The 18,338-nt window shown below is 39.8% G+C and overlaps 1 protein-coding gene across 4 annotated transcripts in view; it reads right to left on the bottom strand.

Moving 5' to 3' along the window:
* Positions 1–7,028: 7,028 nt before the first annotated feature.
* The window catches only part of ZBTB16 (zinc finger and BTB domain containing 16), a 1,288,889-nt gene continuing 1,277,579 nt past the window's right edge, over positions 7,029–18,338 (bottom strand). For all 4 annotated transcript variants that reach the window (XM_044081079.1, XM_044081076.1, XM_044081078.1 and 1 more), the window contains exon 7: positions 7,029–16,604. In XM_044081079.1, the coding sequence (XP_043937014.1) occupies positions 16,375–16,604 (230 nt within the window). In that variant the 3' untranslated portion in view covers positions 7,029–16,374. The remainder of the gene's footprint in view (positions 16,605–18,338) is intronic.

Consider the following 18,338-nt stretch of genomic DNA (forward strand, 5'->3'; position numbering starts at 1 on the left):
AGAGGGGAAGGAGGGAGGGTAAATTGGACTGCAGCAATGTGGATCTTCGAACATCTACATTTATGGTAGGTACAAAACTGTACTATGTTCTTCATCTCACACTGCTGCAGTCCTAACACTTGGGTAGAATCCCAAAGCAGAGGTAAGGGAGGCTGGCAAATCATAAAGAAGCAGGAGCTGTCAACATGCCCTGCAAAATAGCCGTGGCAAAACCAGCCCTAGATTTAGAGTAGAGAGGAAGGTGGTAATGCTTAGAGAAAGTATGCACTGAACTCCAAGTAGCTGCCTCCAAAATATCCTTAGTTGCCACCCCTTAGAAATGCTGTTGAAGTGGCAGTAGCCCTAGTGGAATGAGGCCTAATCCCAGCTGGAATCTCCTTGCCATGATGGGAATAACAAAATGCAATGCAAAACCCAATCCACTTAGAAATAGTTTGTTTTGACACAGGCTTGCCCTGAGAACTCAAAGCAAAAGAAACAAACAACTGCTGAGACTGCCTAAAATCCTTAGTCCTGCTTAAATAATAACGCAACTGCCTGTGTACATCTAAAGTGTGCAAAATCTTTTCCCCTTTATTTTGGGGATCTGCATAAAAAGTAGGCAAATGAATAGTTTGGTTTAAAGCCACACTAGAGACCACCTTAGGCATAAAGGAAGGATTAGTACGTAATGATACCCTATCCTTATGGAAAATCAAAAAAGGCTCAACCGCCATAAGGGCCTGCAATTCAGAAACCCTTCTTGCAGAAGTAATGGCCAACAAAAAAGCAGTCTTCCATGACAAGTATTTCAATTCAGCAGTAGCCGCAGGCTCAAAAGGTTGTAGAGTAAGTTTCTCCAACACAAAATTGAGGTCCCAAGCAGGAGTAGGAGCTCTACGTGGGGGTCTTATGTTCTTTGCCCCTCTAAGAAATTGCTTGAACAAAGGATGAGAAAACAATGGTGGGTCACAATCATAGTGAGCTGAAATTGCTGCAGCATGAATCTTAATGGAAGAGAAAGACAAACCTTTGTCCAATAACTCAGTAAGATATTGAAGAGCCACACTCAAATTAGGCTCAGAAACCTCCAAATCCTTTGCTGCACTCCAAAATAAAAATCTCTTCCATTTTTCTGCGTACACTTTCCTTGTACTAGGTCTTCTGGCTTCCATAATCACATTCAAAACTTGTTGAGGAAGTTGAGACCTGCTGTGGTTCAAAACAGAATATGCCAGGCTGTTAGATGAAGAGAGTGAAGCTTGACATTGAGTAGATGACCGTCCCTCTGAGACAATAGGTGTGGAATCAAAGGTAAAGGCCATGGAGGCTTCCTTACCAGACTCCTCAGTAATGGGTACCAGTGTTGCCGAGGCCAATCTGGAGCTATTAAAATCATCCTTGGCTTGTCTTGTCTGACCTTTAGGAGTACCTTTGGGAGGAGAGGCAGAGGTGGAAAGGCATACACATGAAGATTTTTCCAACTGAAAGAAAGAGCATCCACTTTCCAAGCTGTGTGATGAAACCTTTTCGTGCAAAACTTTGGCAGCTGGTGGTTTAGTGGAGAAGCGAACAGATCTATGTCTGGAGTTCCCCATGACACTGTCAATTTCGAAATACATGAAGATCCAGTTTCCACTCGTGGGGATCCATGATTTGCCTGCTTAACACATCTGCTAAGGAGTTCTGTGCTCCCGGCAGAAACCTTGCCTGAAGATTTAGTTGCAAGCTGAGCGCAGTCTCCCACAAAATCATTGCTTGCCTGCATAGAGGATAAGAATGTGTTCCCCTTGTTTGTTGATGTACCACATGACAGTTGTGTTGTCTGTTAGAATCAACACCTGCCCTGGAAGAAGTAACTCCTTGAAAGCCATTAATGCAAACTGGACTGCTAACATCTCCTTCATGTTGATATGTAGATGCTGTAGTCTGGCAGGCCACTTGTCTTGTATCCATTTTCCATTCAGATGAGCTCCCCAAGCTATGTCTGAGGCATCTGTCGTTAGAATCTGACTCGCCTCTGGCCGGGTCACAGAGAGTCCCTTGTTTAGGTGACATTCCTGAGCCCACCACAAAAATTCCTTTTGAATGCAAGGTATTATTTGAATGACAGTGTCCAAATCCTGGCAGTGCTGTGTCCATACATTTTGAGATACCATTGCAGCTTCCTCATATGCAGTTTGGCATTGGGAAGCACCAGAATACAAGATGCCATGAACCCTAAGGCTTGAAGGACTGTCCTTGCAGTCAGCCCGGACTGAAGAGATAGTTGATGGAAGTAAAGGGAAAGATTCTTTTGTTTGTCCGGGGTTAAAAAGGCCATCTGGGTAGCTGTATTCAGTCTCACACCCAGAAAGCACATGTCTTGAGAGGGTACTAGACTGGACTTTATTTTGTTCACAGAATACCCCAGGCATCTTAGCACTGCTATCACATATTCCAAATGCTGAAAAAGGTCTTCCTTTTCTTGAGCCAGAATCAGGCAGTCGTCCAAGTAAGGATAGATTTGTATTCCTCTTAGCCTGAAGTAAGCTATCACTGGAGCCAGAACTTTTGTGAATACTCTGGGCGCAGTAGATAAGCCAAAGGGCAATGCAGAGAACTGATAATGGGAATTCCCAGCTCGAAAACGCAGATACTTCCTGCAACTTAGTCTGATAGGGACATGAAGGTAAGCCTCCTTGAGATCTAAAGTTACCATCCAGTGATCTTTTCCCAGCAGAGGTAAAAGCTGTTGTAACGTCAACATTTTGAACTTGGGAATGTCCAGATAAGTGTTGAGGATAGATAAATCCAAAATTGGCCTCCACGTGTTCCCCTTTTTTGGTACTAGGAACAGGCGAGAATAAAATCCTAGGCCCCTTTCTGGCACAGGAACCGGCTGAATGGCCCCTATTTGGAGTAACAGAGAAATTTGCTTGTGAGCCTCTTTTCTTTGTAGAGGAGGAATGTCTGGCATGCCTTTGAAAGGAGGCAAGGTATGGAAATAAAACCTGTAACCGTGGTGAATGATATCCAATACCCATCTGTCTTGGGTAATTAAACTCCAATTGTCTTTGAAAAGTGCCAGCCTTCCTCCCAAAGGTGCTGCCAGACGAGAAGGCTCTGGCAGCTGAAAAGGCAGGTCATTGGGTCTGTTTACGAAAGGACTGCCCCCTGCCCTCACCAGAAGACTGAGCAGGTGAACTCCCTGTTCTAGGCCTAAAAGAACCTTGAGCTCTGCCCCTACCACGTCTAGACCTACCCCTAGACTGGGAATCATAAGAAGGATATGTCCACCCCTTAGTAGGCCAATTTCTACTAAACTTCGGAGGCTGAACCTGCAAAAAATCTTTAACAGTCTGCATAGACTTAGCCTTGTCCTCCATTTTCTTTAAAACTGCTTCCACAGGCGAACCAAACAACACATCAGATTGTAACGGAGCATCCAAAATCCTTGTCTTAACATGCTCAGCTAAATTCTGATCCCTCAGCCAGGTGTGCCTGCGAAGAACAGAACCAGTGGCAGCCACCCTCGAAGAGGCCTGTACAGCATCAAAACCACATTGCAAAGAATGCTTACCCACCTGTTCAGAAACATGAACTAAATCCTGCAACTCTTTACACTCAATACCTTCCGCCAGAGCATCCACCTTAGACTTCAATTGTGAAAGGAGATAATTTTGGTATTTTAACATGTGGAACTGGCAATTCAAAGCCCTCATGGCTAAAGTGGAAGAAGTATACACCTTCTTTCCCCATCTATCCAAAGCCCTTGCCTCTTTATCAGGAGGAACAGGATTTTTAACAACAGAAGCCTTAACACCTTTAGGCCCCTGAGAAACAGTTTCTGGGTCTGCCCTAGGACTCTTAAAAGATACTTATGAGCTTCAGGCACCCTATAATACCTATCCGGTTTAACTGGGGCAGGAGGCAAAGAATCAGGGTTCAGGGAAGCCTCTGCAAAACATCTTCCACCACATCCAGAACAGGAGGTATAGCTAAAGGCCTATGCTGGGGTAGAAACAAAAATTCCCTAAGCCTTTTCCTGGAATCAGAGAAATCTTGACCTTCCCATTTAAAATGCTCCCTCATGGAATGAAGAGTCTCTGAAAAGAAAAATCCTCAGGAGGAGAAGCGAAGGAGTAGAATCATCTACATCAGAATCAGAATAAGGAGGATACTCCTGTAAGTCTTCAGCCGAAGACTCAGAAGCCTCGAACACTGCTCAAAACTCTCAAGCTCAGGTTCCACCCTAGGCCTCTTATCAGGGGGGGCATAGAACCTCTAATCATAGTAATCAAATCTTCTGCCATTTTAAGCATATGTTTCTTAGGCAGAGACCCTGAAGAACTAGGAGAGACACCCACTGAAGTTAAACCTGGCCTGCCTCTCAAGAAGCCTTGGAAACAGAAGGGGAGGGCCTAACCACCTTAGGAAGGGAGGGGAGAACAGCTACCTGAGAAGCCCCTTCAGCCTGGCCTACCTCCTGAGAGGACACATCTTGTAACAGTAAAGTCTCTCCCTGAGACTCCAAAGAAACTTCTGGCAGAACCTCCGGCTCCACCGAGCCCTCTAAAGAACCGACGTCCGGGACAGACGGTTCTTCCAACCTAGGCTTTGCTGCTTTGTCCTTGCGCTTTTAGACGAAGCGGGCGTCGGAGCATCCGACGGCATTTTATAATTACAACGCTTCCCAAAAACTAACCTGGCACAGTCTAATCTTCTCTTTATAGTGCGTTTGTTAAATCTAGTACAAGAGCGACATCCAACAACGTCGTGCTCAGGCCCTAAGCAAGGTATACACAAGGTATGGTAATCCCTATGAGGTATCTGTTTCCCACAAGAAATACAGTTATTCACTTTTTCTGACATCCGGTTAAATACTGAGGCAAGAAAAACCAAAATATTCCCCAACGGGGTACTTAGCCAACTTTGATTCGGTCTGAAACTCCGACTTCAGAAAATTTCAGAACGCCAACCTGCACTCGCAATACTGCTTCTGCATCGGACCATGCAGCAAAAAAGACTAAGGATATGATGTCGGTCATGCGCATTTGTACCCTGACATCCTGACGTCAGACTAATGCGCCTTGACCGACGTCAGCCTTATACTTTGGTATTCGGGCCGACTGGGACAGCGGACTACCCAAGTGTTAGGACTGCAGCAATGTGAGATGAAGAACATCTGGTCATCGAGGCTGCCAAGAGACCTACAGCAACACTGAAGGAGCTGCAGGAATTTCTGGAAAGTACTGGTTGTGTACTACATGTGACAACAATCTCCCATATTCTCCATATGTCTGGACTGTGGGGTAGGGTTGCAAGATAGAAGCCTTTTCTTACACAGAAAAACATCCAGGCACGGCTAATATTTCCAAAACAACATATCAAGTCTCCCAACAGCATGTGGGAAAATGTGTTATGGTCTGATGAGACCAAGGTTGTACTTTTTGGTGACAATTCCAAAAGGTACGTTTGGCGCAAAAACAACACTCCACATCACCAAAAGAACACTATCCCTACGGTGAAGCATGGTGATGGCAGTATCATGCTTTGGGGTTGCTTTTCTTCAGCTGGAACTGGGGCTTTAGTCAAGGTGGAGGGAATTATGAACAGTTCCAAATACCAGTCACTTTTGGTCCAAAACCTTCAGGCATCTGCTAGAAAGATGAAGAGGAATCTCACCTTTCAACACGACAATGACCCCAAGCATACAGCCAAATCAACAAAAGAATGGCTTGACCAGAAGAAAATTTAAGTTTTGGAATGGCCCAGCCAAAGCCCAGACATAAATCCAATAGAAAATCTGTGGGGTGACCTGAAGAGGGCTGTGCACAAGAGATGCCCTTGCAATCTCACAGATTTGGAGTGCTTTTGCAAGAAAGAGTGGGCAAATATTGCCAAGTCAAGAAGTGCCATGCTGATAGACTCCTACCCAAGAAGACTGAATGTTGTAATTAAATCAAAAGGTGCTCCAACAAAGTATTAGTTGAAGGGCGTGCAAATTTATGCAACCAGCTTATTGTATATGTTTTCTATTTTTTATATTTTTCCCCCTAACAGATTTGTTTTTCAATTGAATTGTACAGGTTATAGATCACATCAAAGGTGGGAAAAGTTTTGAAATTATTTATTGTGCTCTCATTTTTTTATATCACAAAAACCTAGAATTTTACCAGGGGTGTCTACACTTTTTATATCCACTGTATGCATAATGCTGCTTCCTGCAAATAACCACTACGTGGCTGTGAACTCCCAGACTATGAATACTGCTCCCCATATTTTTAAACTTTTTTCAGAGTCACAGAACCAATGGTTCACCAAACATCTGCTAGAAATCCCTAAGCATTAACTGCCACATTAATGCAACGCCTGCTGGTGTGATAGATACTTAACCCAAAGCATCACTTGTATTTGGAATAGACTCCTATTATATATTATACACAATAGCAAACTTTAAAACCAGACTCAATGTATGGAAATGACTGTAAATTCACACATGGGATGTGTGAGAACAGTCTACTTGCTAGGAGAAACTAAAACATTATACTTTTGGATAATGTTGTTAAGCTTCTCAATGACTACTTTGATAGTAGCTTAATATGAAACTATGAACGCCACAGATTACAATATAATCTGAATATACATAATAAACTAAACATGGAGTTTACTGACTTAGACCTGGGGGCCCAGGATGGCATACATTCAATAAGCAGTACAGGGTCAGCAAATTAAATTTAGTCTGGATAAACCCCCATCTCTGACAACCCAAATCTGTACCTAGAAAAAGCATTCATAAAAAATTGAATAAATAAAACTAAAGCATGCAAAGAGCCACACCACTAGATAAACACAGATCCAGAAGTGTGACAACGGATACAGGTTTTAACACAAACAGGAAATTACATTACTGTGACACTGACATTTCAATTTCCACTGGTTACAGAAGCACAGATGAACACAAAACATTATTTTCCTTTAATCTGATATACAAAAAAAGAAAAAATGGGAAAATCTGCTTCAATGTACCAAACAAATAAGTGGGAAAAAAAACTCAGACATCCGTATCATATGTGACTTGATTTTTTTTATTTTTCTAACTGCAGATTCAAGGTATACAACTGAACACTGCTAATTTTTCTTATGAGACTTATAAATAAAAATACAAAAAATGCTCACTACAAAACAATCTACCATTAGTAGGATGTAAAAAATATTCTCTTTCGCTATAGAAGGCACAAACTTCACTTAGTGACACATGGAGAGATAAAACCTGCAGCAGTATTTTTTTTTCTCGGTCAGAAAACACAAAGTTACAGAGATGCTTCAGAACCTTATACAGAACAAATGGAAGCTGGCAAAGAGTTGCAGCTTGGTTATTTCACTTTTTTTGAGCTAATGGCATCTGTAATGTAACAGACAGGACTTCAGCAAAAGCGCTACTTTCCAAACCAAAGTTTGTACACAATTAAAAGTTAAAACAAGAAAACAAAACAAAATTGGGCACCTTCTGAAATTAGGCTAGAAGGAGGTGCTGAGGTAGACATAACTATAACATCATTAAAAAAATAAAACTTTAATACAGAGCGATTGGACTGGCACTTGTGCTATCACGACAAAAGAAAAGCAAATATTTATAATTAACAAAAAGCATTAATTTGCTTGGTGCAGCAGGGCAATTGGTCCTCAGTGCTATGACATATACAGACAGGTTGTGATGGAGCTTCAACTTGGCATCTTGGCCTCAAAACAACACATGCAGAACACTACATGAAACAAATACAGAGACCCACATAAAAATATTAATACACTAGTGAAGTGAAGGGGATGTCATGATACAGTTTTCTTGCTATGAAAAATGGAAAGATTTTCATATTTCCCTCTGAAAAACTTGCTCTTTCTCTTTTTCTCTGTGCTCAAAATCATTTTAGGAAAAGGAAGAAAAAAGTACTGAATCTGTGCATACTGAGCTACTGGACATACCTATAACATGACTAGAAAGGACTGAATTGAATGAAAGCCAAAATAAACATAAGTTTCAAAGTGTTCAGAAGGAAAAATAATTCATATGAAAGACCACGTAGCAATTGTTAGTGGTGGGGGACAGGTTCGCATTTACTTTTAATCTTTAAGACAACTAACTGATACAAGGTACATTACGCGAGTATGCCATTTCATTTTGGTTTTACTGCACCAAGGGAAGCTCTAACATGTTTACAGTGCTGACTTTGGAAAAAATAAAATCTGTATAGTTTAGTTCTGAAATATTTTGTAATGGACAACTGAAGATGTGCATAGAATAGTCAAATTCAGTGTATGCTGATTTATCGGTAACTTATATATGTACTCTGCTGCCACTACTTCTGTACGTAATCATGTCGACTCACCACAAGTAGTTTCAGCGATGTTAAAATTTTCAGAAATTTACCAACGAAGTTTCTTTTGGCAAACAAAAAAAAATTTTGCAGAGTCAAGTCCCCACGTACCCCCCACATCCTTGAACTTGTATATACCAACTACAAGATCACACAACAGATGAGAAAAAGGCAAACTCCACTGTCATCGAAGTTAATTTACCTGAACACCGTTCACACATTTTATATTTGGCAAAACTAACTTTGCTGATTTGACACGTTTGGCTTCCCTACTCCCCACCCACAAATTCAAACACAGTGCAGGACAAAAAAACATTTGATTTGAGTTGGTAACATCACCAAAGCTTACTGTTCATGTCTAAATCCCCAGAGCTGCAAATGCATCAGTAAAACATTCCCTGAAAGGACACATTCGGCTACAGCCCACATCAACACCTACTTTTACGGTGTCCACTAATGTGCTTTTTTAAGTCATTACTGCAGGGGAAGCTATAATATTTGCAGCATGCATCTGTTCCAAGTGCTGAATCTTTCAGTGAAGTCAGATTGTTCCATTTTCAGTATTAGCCTGTTGCACAATGTCAAAAACAGGACTGCAAGTTCAAGCCAGCATAATAGTACAAAAGAAGAGGTGTCAGCCACAGAGTCGGTAGGTCAAACAATAAACACTGGTAACTAGCAGTTGCTACTAGGCAGTTTCCCAACGAACAGCACAGATGAGGCTCTTCTTTCTTTTGGGGAATGGTTGTGTGTGACTGTAAACAATGTCACTTCACTGACACTTGTAAAGACATGCAAGACAAATGAAGTGCTCATTAGGTAATAAAATAGACTCTTGCGTCCCAAAAGCAACATAAAGCATAGAAGTGCATGTAAACAATGTCTGAATTTTGAATACCAGAAACACTAACAAATAAGAGAAATTATAAAAGTATGGTGAAGAATCTAGGTAACAGAACTAAAATGCCCCTTTAGTTTGGAATGAACTAGGTTCTGATGCGACTACCACAGCTATATGGCAATAAAAAAGGCAGAGAAGAGCAGGATGACTTTTTCTAAGGCCTGAAGACAAGCAATAGAAAATACCATAAAAAAGAAACCACATTCAAATACTATTGCCCAACTGCTCAAATTTTTTTTTTTATCATTGTGACTGACTATGTTACTGATTTGGATTGATCAAATGGACTCTGTTCACATTCGAAGTTTGGAAGATGGATGATGCATTCCAAGGATATACATCTTTGACATTGTGGAAGTGAAGTGAAACTATAAGGTTTCTTCTTTCCTGACTGAAAACTGGTAAATGTCAAGTGGTATTGCACTTTCCCTTTAACCAGTAACAGCAAGGCATAGATATGAATATGTCTTTGCCTTTCTGGGATGCACCACAGAACACTGGTGTAGCCTGCAGTACATTGCAGCAAAAAATCCCCACATGCCCTTTGGTGTATCTGCAGTATACCATAGCAGAAAATCACCACATGTCCATTGGTGTACCTGCATTACATCATGGCAAAAAAATCACCACATGCCCTTTGGTGTACCTGCAGTACACAGCAACATAAAATCACCACATGCCCTTTGGTGTACCTGCAGTACACAGCAACATAAAATCACCACATGCCCTTATTTGATGCTCCTGTTGTACATTCAAACCCCTCTGTCATCGGTGTACAGCTAACCAACACACAATTAAGTAAACCGGCAGCAACCTGACAACATGGCAGAGAAACAAAGCTAAAGCACTGACTAAGACACAGGGATGCCCTGTTACTTAAGCAGTCTAAGTGCAGGAATAGCTTGCCTGCTTAGCCCAGGTGGTAGGGTTATGAGTGTGCATCACAGAATGCGGTCAGTCTGATTCCTGGTAGAGAGTACAGAAAGTAGAATCTGCCTACAAGGAGGACAGTGGGGTCATCACTTGTGGAAGTGGGTAGCAAAGTGACTCTGAATCACCCCTCTGCATATTGACCCCTTGGACTCCATTAGTAATATACACAGAATGGCAAGGCTTAAAAGTTAGAATCACTCTGCTGACAGTCATACCAATGTCACAGGAATGAAAGAGTTTATAGTGTTTGTGACAGCTGTTCAGAGAGAAAAAAAATAATACAAAGAGTCATCAACAAGTTAAGTGAAGAAAGGAGGGTCTTCAGCCATTTTCTGTTAGTCTGACTCTATCCCCTTTGTATTTCATGCAACGTAAATCTTATTTTAACTTGAATCCTTCATTAAATCTTACTTTGTACCAGCCCATCATACCTCAATGTATCTCTGTGCATTTTACATAACACTGTACATAGACATATCCTATTGTTCCTTATTTATATTGTCACTGTAACTTACTCTTTATTGTTTATTAAATACATAACTTATCATTCCTCTGCCCTATCACTCTGTTACATTGTTCCATGTATTACACATCTTTGGCATTATAATTCACATTCTTCTACCGTTCCAGCTCCTGGCTGAAGAACCCATGGGACCTGTTCACTTAACTGGTTATCAAATGAGATAACTCAACAAAATGTTTTGTAAGAGAGTACTTCTGTAAGGTATCAGGACATGGTAGAAATGTACAAAACAGAAATGTTAATGTTCCACAAAAACTGTAGTTATGAATTCAGAAACTCTTGTTTTGTGATGCTATGGCTGACAGAATTTTTGGACAGCAAGAGAGAGGGAAAGCAGCGTGCATGATTAGAACTGTGTTTTTGAACACGTCCACATTATATATATATATATATATATATATATATATATATATATATATACACATATTATACAGACAGAACCACATACCATGCGAACAGTTTAACTTGTCAGATACTATCTAGCAAATTATAATTAGCACATCTTCAAATAAACAAAATGCGAGGGTAATAGCTCTGTGCTATGTTACTAATACAAACTTGTGAATGATTAACATTTCTATAGCAGTTTGCAGTTCAACAGTCAGCAGCTTCTATGCATGTTTTAGAAAATATGCTTTACACTTAAACAGAATAATTAATGTTGAAACACTGGACTCTAATTTTTAAGAGACTCCAACTTTCTGGTAGTATTGTCAATCAGCCAAGGTAGAAGCAATTTTCTTTTTTTTCCTCACTTAGATACCATGACATCCCCATGTGGTACCTTTAATAAGGTATCACCCACTTCTGAGCATCTGCAGCAATTTTATTTTTTTATTAAAATGGGAACAACTCTGTAGGCACAAAGATTTAACACCAATAAGCCATTCTCCAATGCTTCCTTTAGGAGTGCACTAAATCAAAAAATGGGCTTTGGCCAATCGCTTTCTGAATACTTGAAAAACAGAAGCAATAAAAGTAATACACATGATGATATTTGTCCTATAAATAAAAATATATTTTGTAATACATTCTGTATGAATGCCAAACCAATAATACTTTGTCTTAAATGAAAAAGTAAAATATTGATGCCCCTTAATATTCCTGAAATTATTTTACTTTTAAGTGCAGTATATAATGCATAAACTAACAAAACTCTTACCCAAAAATGATGCTGCCATAAATGAAGAGCCTAACAGGATTTCACTTTGAAAAACATTTTTCTAATGTGTGCCTAGCAGTTTAAACTCTGCTTAAGGACAGCAGAGATCCATAAGTAACCGGCATAATACTACATGCATTTTTTTCAAACAAGTCCCAGCTTTCACTTCCATTTCAGGCAAAGCAGGCCAGTCAAAGTAAAACAGTAATACTGACGGCCTTTCTAATTTTCTATGGAAAATCACTGCAAGATCAAAAATCAGTGCAAAATCTAAGCTCCAAGCCATATCCCTCTCACTTTGCCTTTTTTAGTACACCCATGTTTTGAATGTCTGGAAAAATGTAATTATGCCATAACTAATCAATATCATGCAACTTATTTTTTATACTTTCTGTATGGTGCCCCATTTTACCACGCCTTTATACATGAACTAAGACTAACAGGCAAATGGGAATTGGGGGGGGGGGGGTCAAGTGCTCTTCACTTTCTCTGCAATCAAAGTAACATTGCAGGTTCAGGAACAGTCCTGAGTCATTTGGAAAAAGGGCACATTAAGGGAAGATTAATAACAATTGAATGAGGTGACAAATCTGTTGTGTAAGAAGATGCTTGCCAAATATGTTGAAGCCATTTTCACAGAGACTTCCCCTTACACTACTGTAGTTACAAAAATCAAGTGATGAATAACCTAGAAAGTCAAAAGGAGTTAATGGAAGGTTCATTTCTAAGAATGAAAGATAATGCCATTTGGGGAGGTGTACCAGTAGGTGGGAAGTGAACAAACTGGAAATGATCAATGGCCCTATAAAGTATTTAGAAGGGGGGATTAAGCCTTAAAACCACACTGATACATTAACAAGACAAATGGTTCTGTACCTTGTCCTAAAAATGCATATATTGTTAGGTCATAATTTATCTGGTATTACGTCTGATGGTATAAACAAGACTGACAGACACAGGGGGAGCTGGTAAAGACCATTATCTTAAGGCCTAGTATTCAAATAAAAATGCCTTCTTAGTGTTGTGTGTACTTGGTGAATGCTGATCAAATTCTTACAGTTATTTGTTTTCCAAAAAAGTGTTTACACTTGGGACAATGCAGTGAAGAAATAGGTGAGAAATAAAACACTATCTCACAGAGCTGAGCAGTGAATTTCTGAAGAAATGTGTAGGGGCTTCAATATAAAACAAGGTGCCCTTAAAGGGTCAACAAACCATTGCCTGCAACATCTGAAGGTGGCATAAGGTGCAATCATGAACCAGTGCCTTACCATTCTGAACTTAGTTGTTTAGTGACATGACACACTACCTGAAGCCAGTGACCAAACAGCTAATCTAGCTTGCCTCTTTCCTCTCACTCAAAACCAGTCCCAGGAACACTGCCTTGCATCTATCCAGTTACTTTTTCTCCAGACGTACCAGTGTGCCTAGCTAATGTATTTAGAATCCCTGCCACTGTGCTCTGCTCTCCCAGGAAAATTTTATGAAATCGCTTATTTTTCATGCAGCTAAGCACCGCTCGCTATTTGTGCTGAACTGCCTAGCATTTGTGCTTCATGTTGTACCTAGCTGTTTTTGAGATAATGCATCTCAACAGAAGACTATCATATCTTGTGAATAGCTATTTGTGTAGGCTACCTTTCTTTAACATACAAATATGTTCTCTTCATGTGTGTCACTGTGGGTAAGCAATACATATACATACATACACATATATATATATATATATATATATATATATATATACACATACACACACACACACACACACACTTGATAGATGTGCACGCACACACAAATAAGACAAAGAAATGCCCTGCAAAGAAATAAAGTGAAGCAGAAGCTAAGTAGATTAATCAATGCCTTTTTCAACTGTCCATAGTTAAACAACTCGGGAGATTAAAGCATTGACCAGCATCAGGGATCTTCATAAGTTAGCAAAGCATAACTTTTTTGATTTAGCACTTCCAACATGGAATAACACTGGATATAACAATACTGCATGAACTTGTTAGTACACAGCCACACGTACACACACTCACAGATATAGACAAACTTGTACATACATGCACACGCATACGCACAGTGATTCATGTTCACATTACAAAAAAGGGCAAAGCCCAGCAGAAACAAATGGAAACTGACAAGTAATACAAAAATATTACATTTTGTCAAATATCAAACAGATCCTCTGTGTTACATGGATAATTCATCATTCCTATAGAATAGTAAGTTCAATGAAACAGTATACTGTCCCTTGCTCTTTTTTTTTTTTTTTTTTTAAGGTTTTTCTAGTTTAATCGTATGGCAAATGGCAGCTAACTCCATTTTTATTAGTGCCCCTTAAACCATAATTTGCCTCCAAGTGATTCAATACTTTCACTTTTTCACATTATAACAAAATTATTCTTCTATTCACATATTTCAAGTTTAACATTTTTTCTCTTTTTAAAGTACTAAATTCTCTGTTAATACCCCATTCAACCAGCATATGAAACGTCTCTAAATTCTTCTTAAGGCTGTCAAATGAACACCTCTACTGCACTGAACTGGGTGGGGGTTGAACACAGCAGTACAAAGGCCTTTTAGTTTCTCCCCATTTAATCTATCTACAATTGCTTTCTCAAACATTCTATACACAAAGCTAAAGCAAAAATAATGTATTACAATAACATGTAAAGCATGAGATGAAAATGAAATTAACATTACCACAAATATTGCAAATGTGCTTTTGTAACTGAAAAAAAATTAAGAGGTAGCTTGAAGGAAAATAAAACATATGACCCCATTTTTTTACAGGTAAGTCATTAATATACCAAATTTGGTAAGAATGTACAATTCATACAGAAAAAAAAACAATATACACAAAGTATAAACGGTTCAAAGGAGGCAATGTTGTTTGCCTTTAGGAGTACATCACTTTAAACTGTGTGTCACCAAATCTGTGGCACGACATTTTTTTTTAAATCCAAGATTGCTGTAATTGCAAATGAAGCTATAAAGGTTAAAAAAAAAAAAAAAAAAAAGAGAGAGAGAGAGAAATGAGAAATAAAATAAACGAGGTAATTCAAGTACAATGTGTTGAACACAAAGGTACAAATAAAAAGCGCAAACATGGAAAAAGGCCCTCCCAAACCTTCACTCCCTTCATATATAGAGAAGACTGGACAATAACTTCAGATACAGCATATCATTCCCCCACCCACAACAAAGCACTGTATCCTGAAAATAAACCTGCAAGTTAACATTTCAAACAGTGGCTTTAAGACAAAACACACTGACAGGATTGCAAATAAACCTGTGCTGTTCATACATGATGATGAAAAGCCAGTTTTCTTCACTATGTATTGCCAAAAAATAGTGTTAAATGTCAGGTTTTGTGCAGTTATTTTTTTGCCGTTTTGAAACAGACATCTTCTGCTAGAATCTCTAATTGATGTGAAAGTTGACAGTAGTGTCTCACTCTTGTCCACAAACAGCATACTGTAAAAGTAAACAGAACGCACCCCAAATGTTCATCTGACGAACCATCCATAGAGATTTTCCAAATTTGTGTTCCTTGCTTGACACTTGTGTGTTGACATCCTTGTCTGTGCCAGTCATATGAACTGGAGTAATATCCAGCAAACAAGCTTGCCACATGTTAAACACAGAGCAGTTCTTTGCAGTTAAGAGTTTTGTTCTGATTGCTATAATGTTTCTTCAGACAAGTTGTTTAAGTTGTATGTGCACCATACAGTCTTAGAGTCATGAGGTGTGCTGTGATGGAGGTGGGGAACATCATCCACATAAATGTAGGTGTTTAGTTGAATAAGCACACACGTGCGTACTTCATACACATCAAGAACCTCAGCTTTTTTGCTAAAGCCTATACAGGAGGCTGCCTTTTCTCCACATGTCAGAATGTGTACAAGGACATAATACCTTGATTTTAAACAGTCCCCAACTCTTGTTCATAAGCCATGCTTTTGAATCAAATTACTGCCTGACAAACATTTCATAGCATCTCTGATATAGTGGCTGCTACAAAATATGACAAAATAAGAAAAAAGTAATTCTGTTGATAACATTTTTGTTTCTATGATATTACAATACATGATGTTGTTTCATCTGACATCTGAAATTCCTGGTATACCGTACAGATGTTAGAATAGTTTTCCCCAAACCAGTGATCACTGACAAAACACTTACTTTTTTTTCAGTTATACAACTGAAACTCCAGTCCTGCTTTCTATGTGAAACAAAGTCTCATGAATTTAAAAGTATAAATAAATAAATAAAGAATAAATTCCAGTTGGTAGGTTGGTAGACCTCATGCACATGTGAACAAAGGTGTGACCAAGCATGAATTTCCTCCCCAAAACAAAGCTTTTATGGAAAATCCATAGACATTTCATAACCTTATAGCAGCAAAGACTCTAGATGCAATCTGTGTGTTTTCTGTGTATGGGTGTTTTGTTTTTTATCATTTAAGTTTTGCCCAGTCTTTCACAGCATACTCTTAACTTGCCTAAATTCCTCAGACGTAACACAGATAAAGGTATGTCTTTTCTATTCTCCAGTCAGGTGGGATCTCTTCGGGCTTGTGTCCCTTCATGTGTTTCTGCATGGCAGACAGGCTAGGACAATATTCTAAGCAGATGGTGCACTGGTATGGTGAGGCGCCATTGTGGGTTCGCAGGTGCTTTATCATTGCAGAATAGTCACGGGATCGCTGATGGCATAATTTGCATTCAAATGGTTTTTCTCCTGCAAAATACAAAACATAAATCAGCTTATTCTAGTGACAGAATCAAAGCGACTATTTTCATTACTGTTTTCTGCTTGTTATTCAACATCACTTACCCCCCCAGTGATTACAAAGTACAGTTGTGTACACTTACCATAAATATAGATGTTAGAGTGTATTCACTGTTGCAGTCATCACAGTTAGGGTTATCTGCTTGCAGTAGCCCTCAGCCAGCCTGATTAACAAAGTCTTGGGTCCTACGTCAGTTGCGGTCTCCTCTTCTGTGATGTCAGATCGTCAGGGGTATAAAACATGCAGCCAACATCATTACATCAGTTTTTCTTGCCCCAGATGTCAGGTGCCCCCCTAATGGGAAGCAATTAAGTCTATAAATATACAAGGTTATACCTCCAACAAAAAAGCAAACGCACCAAAAAGCTTTTAAGCATTGTAAAGGAGAGAACAGGTATAGGCAAAAGAAGTCAGGGGGCTGGAGGGAGGGTAACCAGGACTGCAACAGTGAATACACCCGAACATCTACATTTATGGTAAGTGTACACAACTGTACTATGTTCTTCGTGTTTCACTGTTGCAGTCATCACATTTGGGTAGATTCCCAAAGCTAAGGATGGGAAGATGAATTTAGATAGCATTAGGACAAGCTATAAGGCCCTGCAAGACTGCAGTGGCAAAACCAGCTCTGGATTTAGAGAAAATTGGCAAATGGTAATGCTTGATAAAAGTATGTACAGAACTCCAGGTAGCAGCTTCTAGGATGTCCCTGGTAGGGACGCCTCTGAGAAAGGCTGTAGAGGTAGAAACTGCCCTGGTTGAGTGGGGTCTGATCCTCTGTGGGATAGGTTTTCCATGGTGCTTACAGCAGAAATGAATGCAATGGCCTATCCATTTGGAGATGGTTTGCTTTGAAATAGCCTTCCCCTCTGTCCCTGCAGCAAATGTCACCAGCAATTGTTCAGATTTCCTTTGAAGTTTAGTCCTGTCCAAGCAGAATCTAAGTTGTCTGTGACATCTAACGAGTGCAGTATCCATTCCTCTTTGTTCTGTGGATTAGGAAAGAAGGTTGGCAAATGAATGGACTGATTAAGGGTCACGCTGGATACCACCTTTGGCATGAAAGAGGGATTGGTCCTGAGGGACACCCTGTCCGCATGAAAAATTATGAAAGGCTCCACTGCCATAAGGGCCTGTAATTCAGATACCCTTCTTGAAGTGATTGCTAAAAGGAAAGCTGTTTTCCAAGAAAGGAATTTTAAATCTGCAGTAGCAGCTGGCTCGAAAGGAGGAAGGGTGAGTTTCTCCAATACAAAGCAAAGGTCCCAGGCTGGAGTTGGAGCTCTCCTGGGTGGTCTTAAATTTTTGGCCCCTCTGAGGAACTGCTTGAGCAGTGAATAAGAGAAGAGGTGAGGTTCTGTGTTATAATGAGCTGAAATGGCTAAGGCGTGAATTTTTACTGTGGAAAAAGACAGGCCCTTGTGCAGCATCTCAGTTAAGTATTGTAAAATCTGAGGTAAACTGTCCACTGCTGTGCTCATCCCTTGAGAATAGTTACAGCCACAGAATCTTTTCCATTTTTCAGCATAAGATTTTCTAGTACAAGGCCTCCTTGCCTCTAAAATGATATTCATCACTGGTTTACTGAGGGATGGCAAAGGAGAGATTAGCTAATTAGCCAGGCTGCTAGGTTCAGTGTTTGAAGCTGAGGGTGCAGAATCTGGTTCTCCAGCTGACAGCAG

This window comes from Protopterus annectens, chromosome 8.part0 (assembly GCF_019279795.1).
Source record: "Protopterus annectens isolate FY-2018-M chromosome 8.part0, PAN1.0, whole genome shotgun sequence".
Classification (NCBI taxonomy): Eukaryota; Metazoa; Chordata; order Ceratodontiformes; family Protopteridae; genus Protopterus; species Protopterus annectens.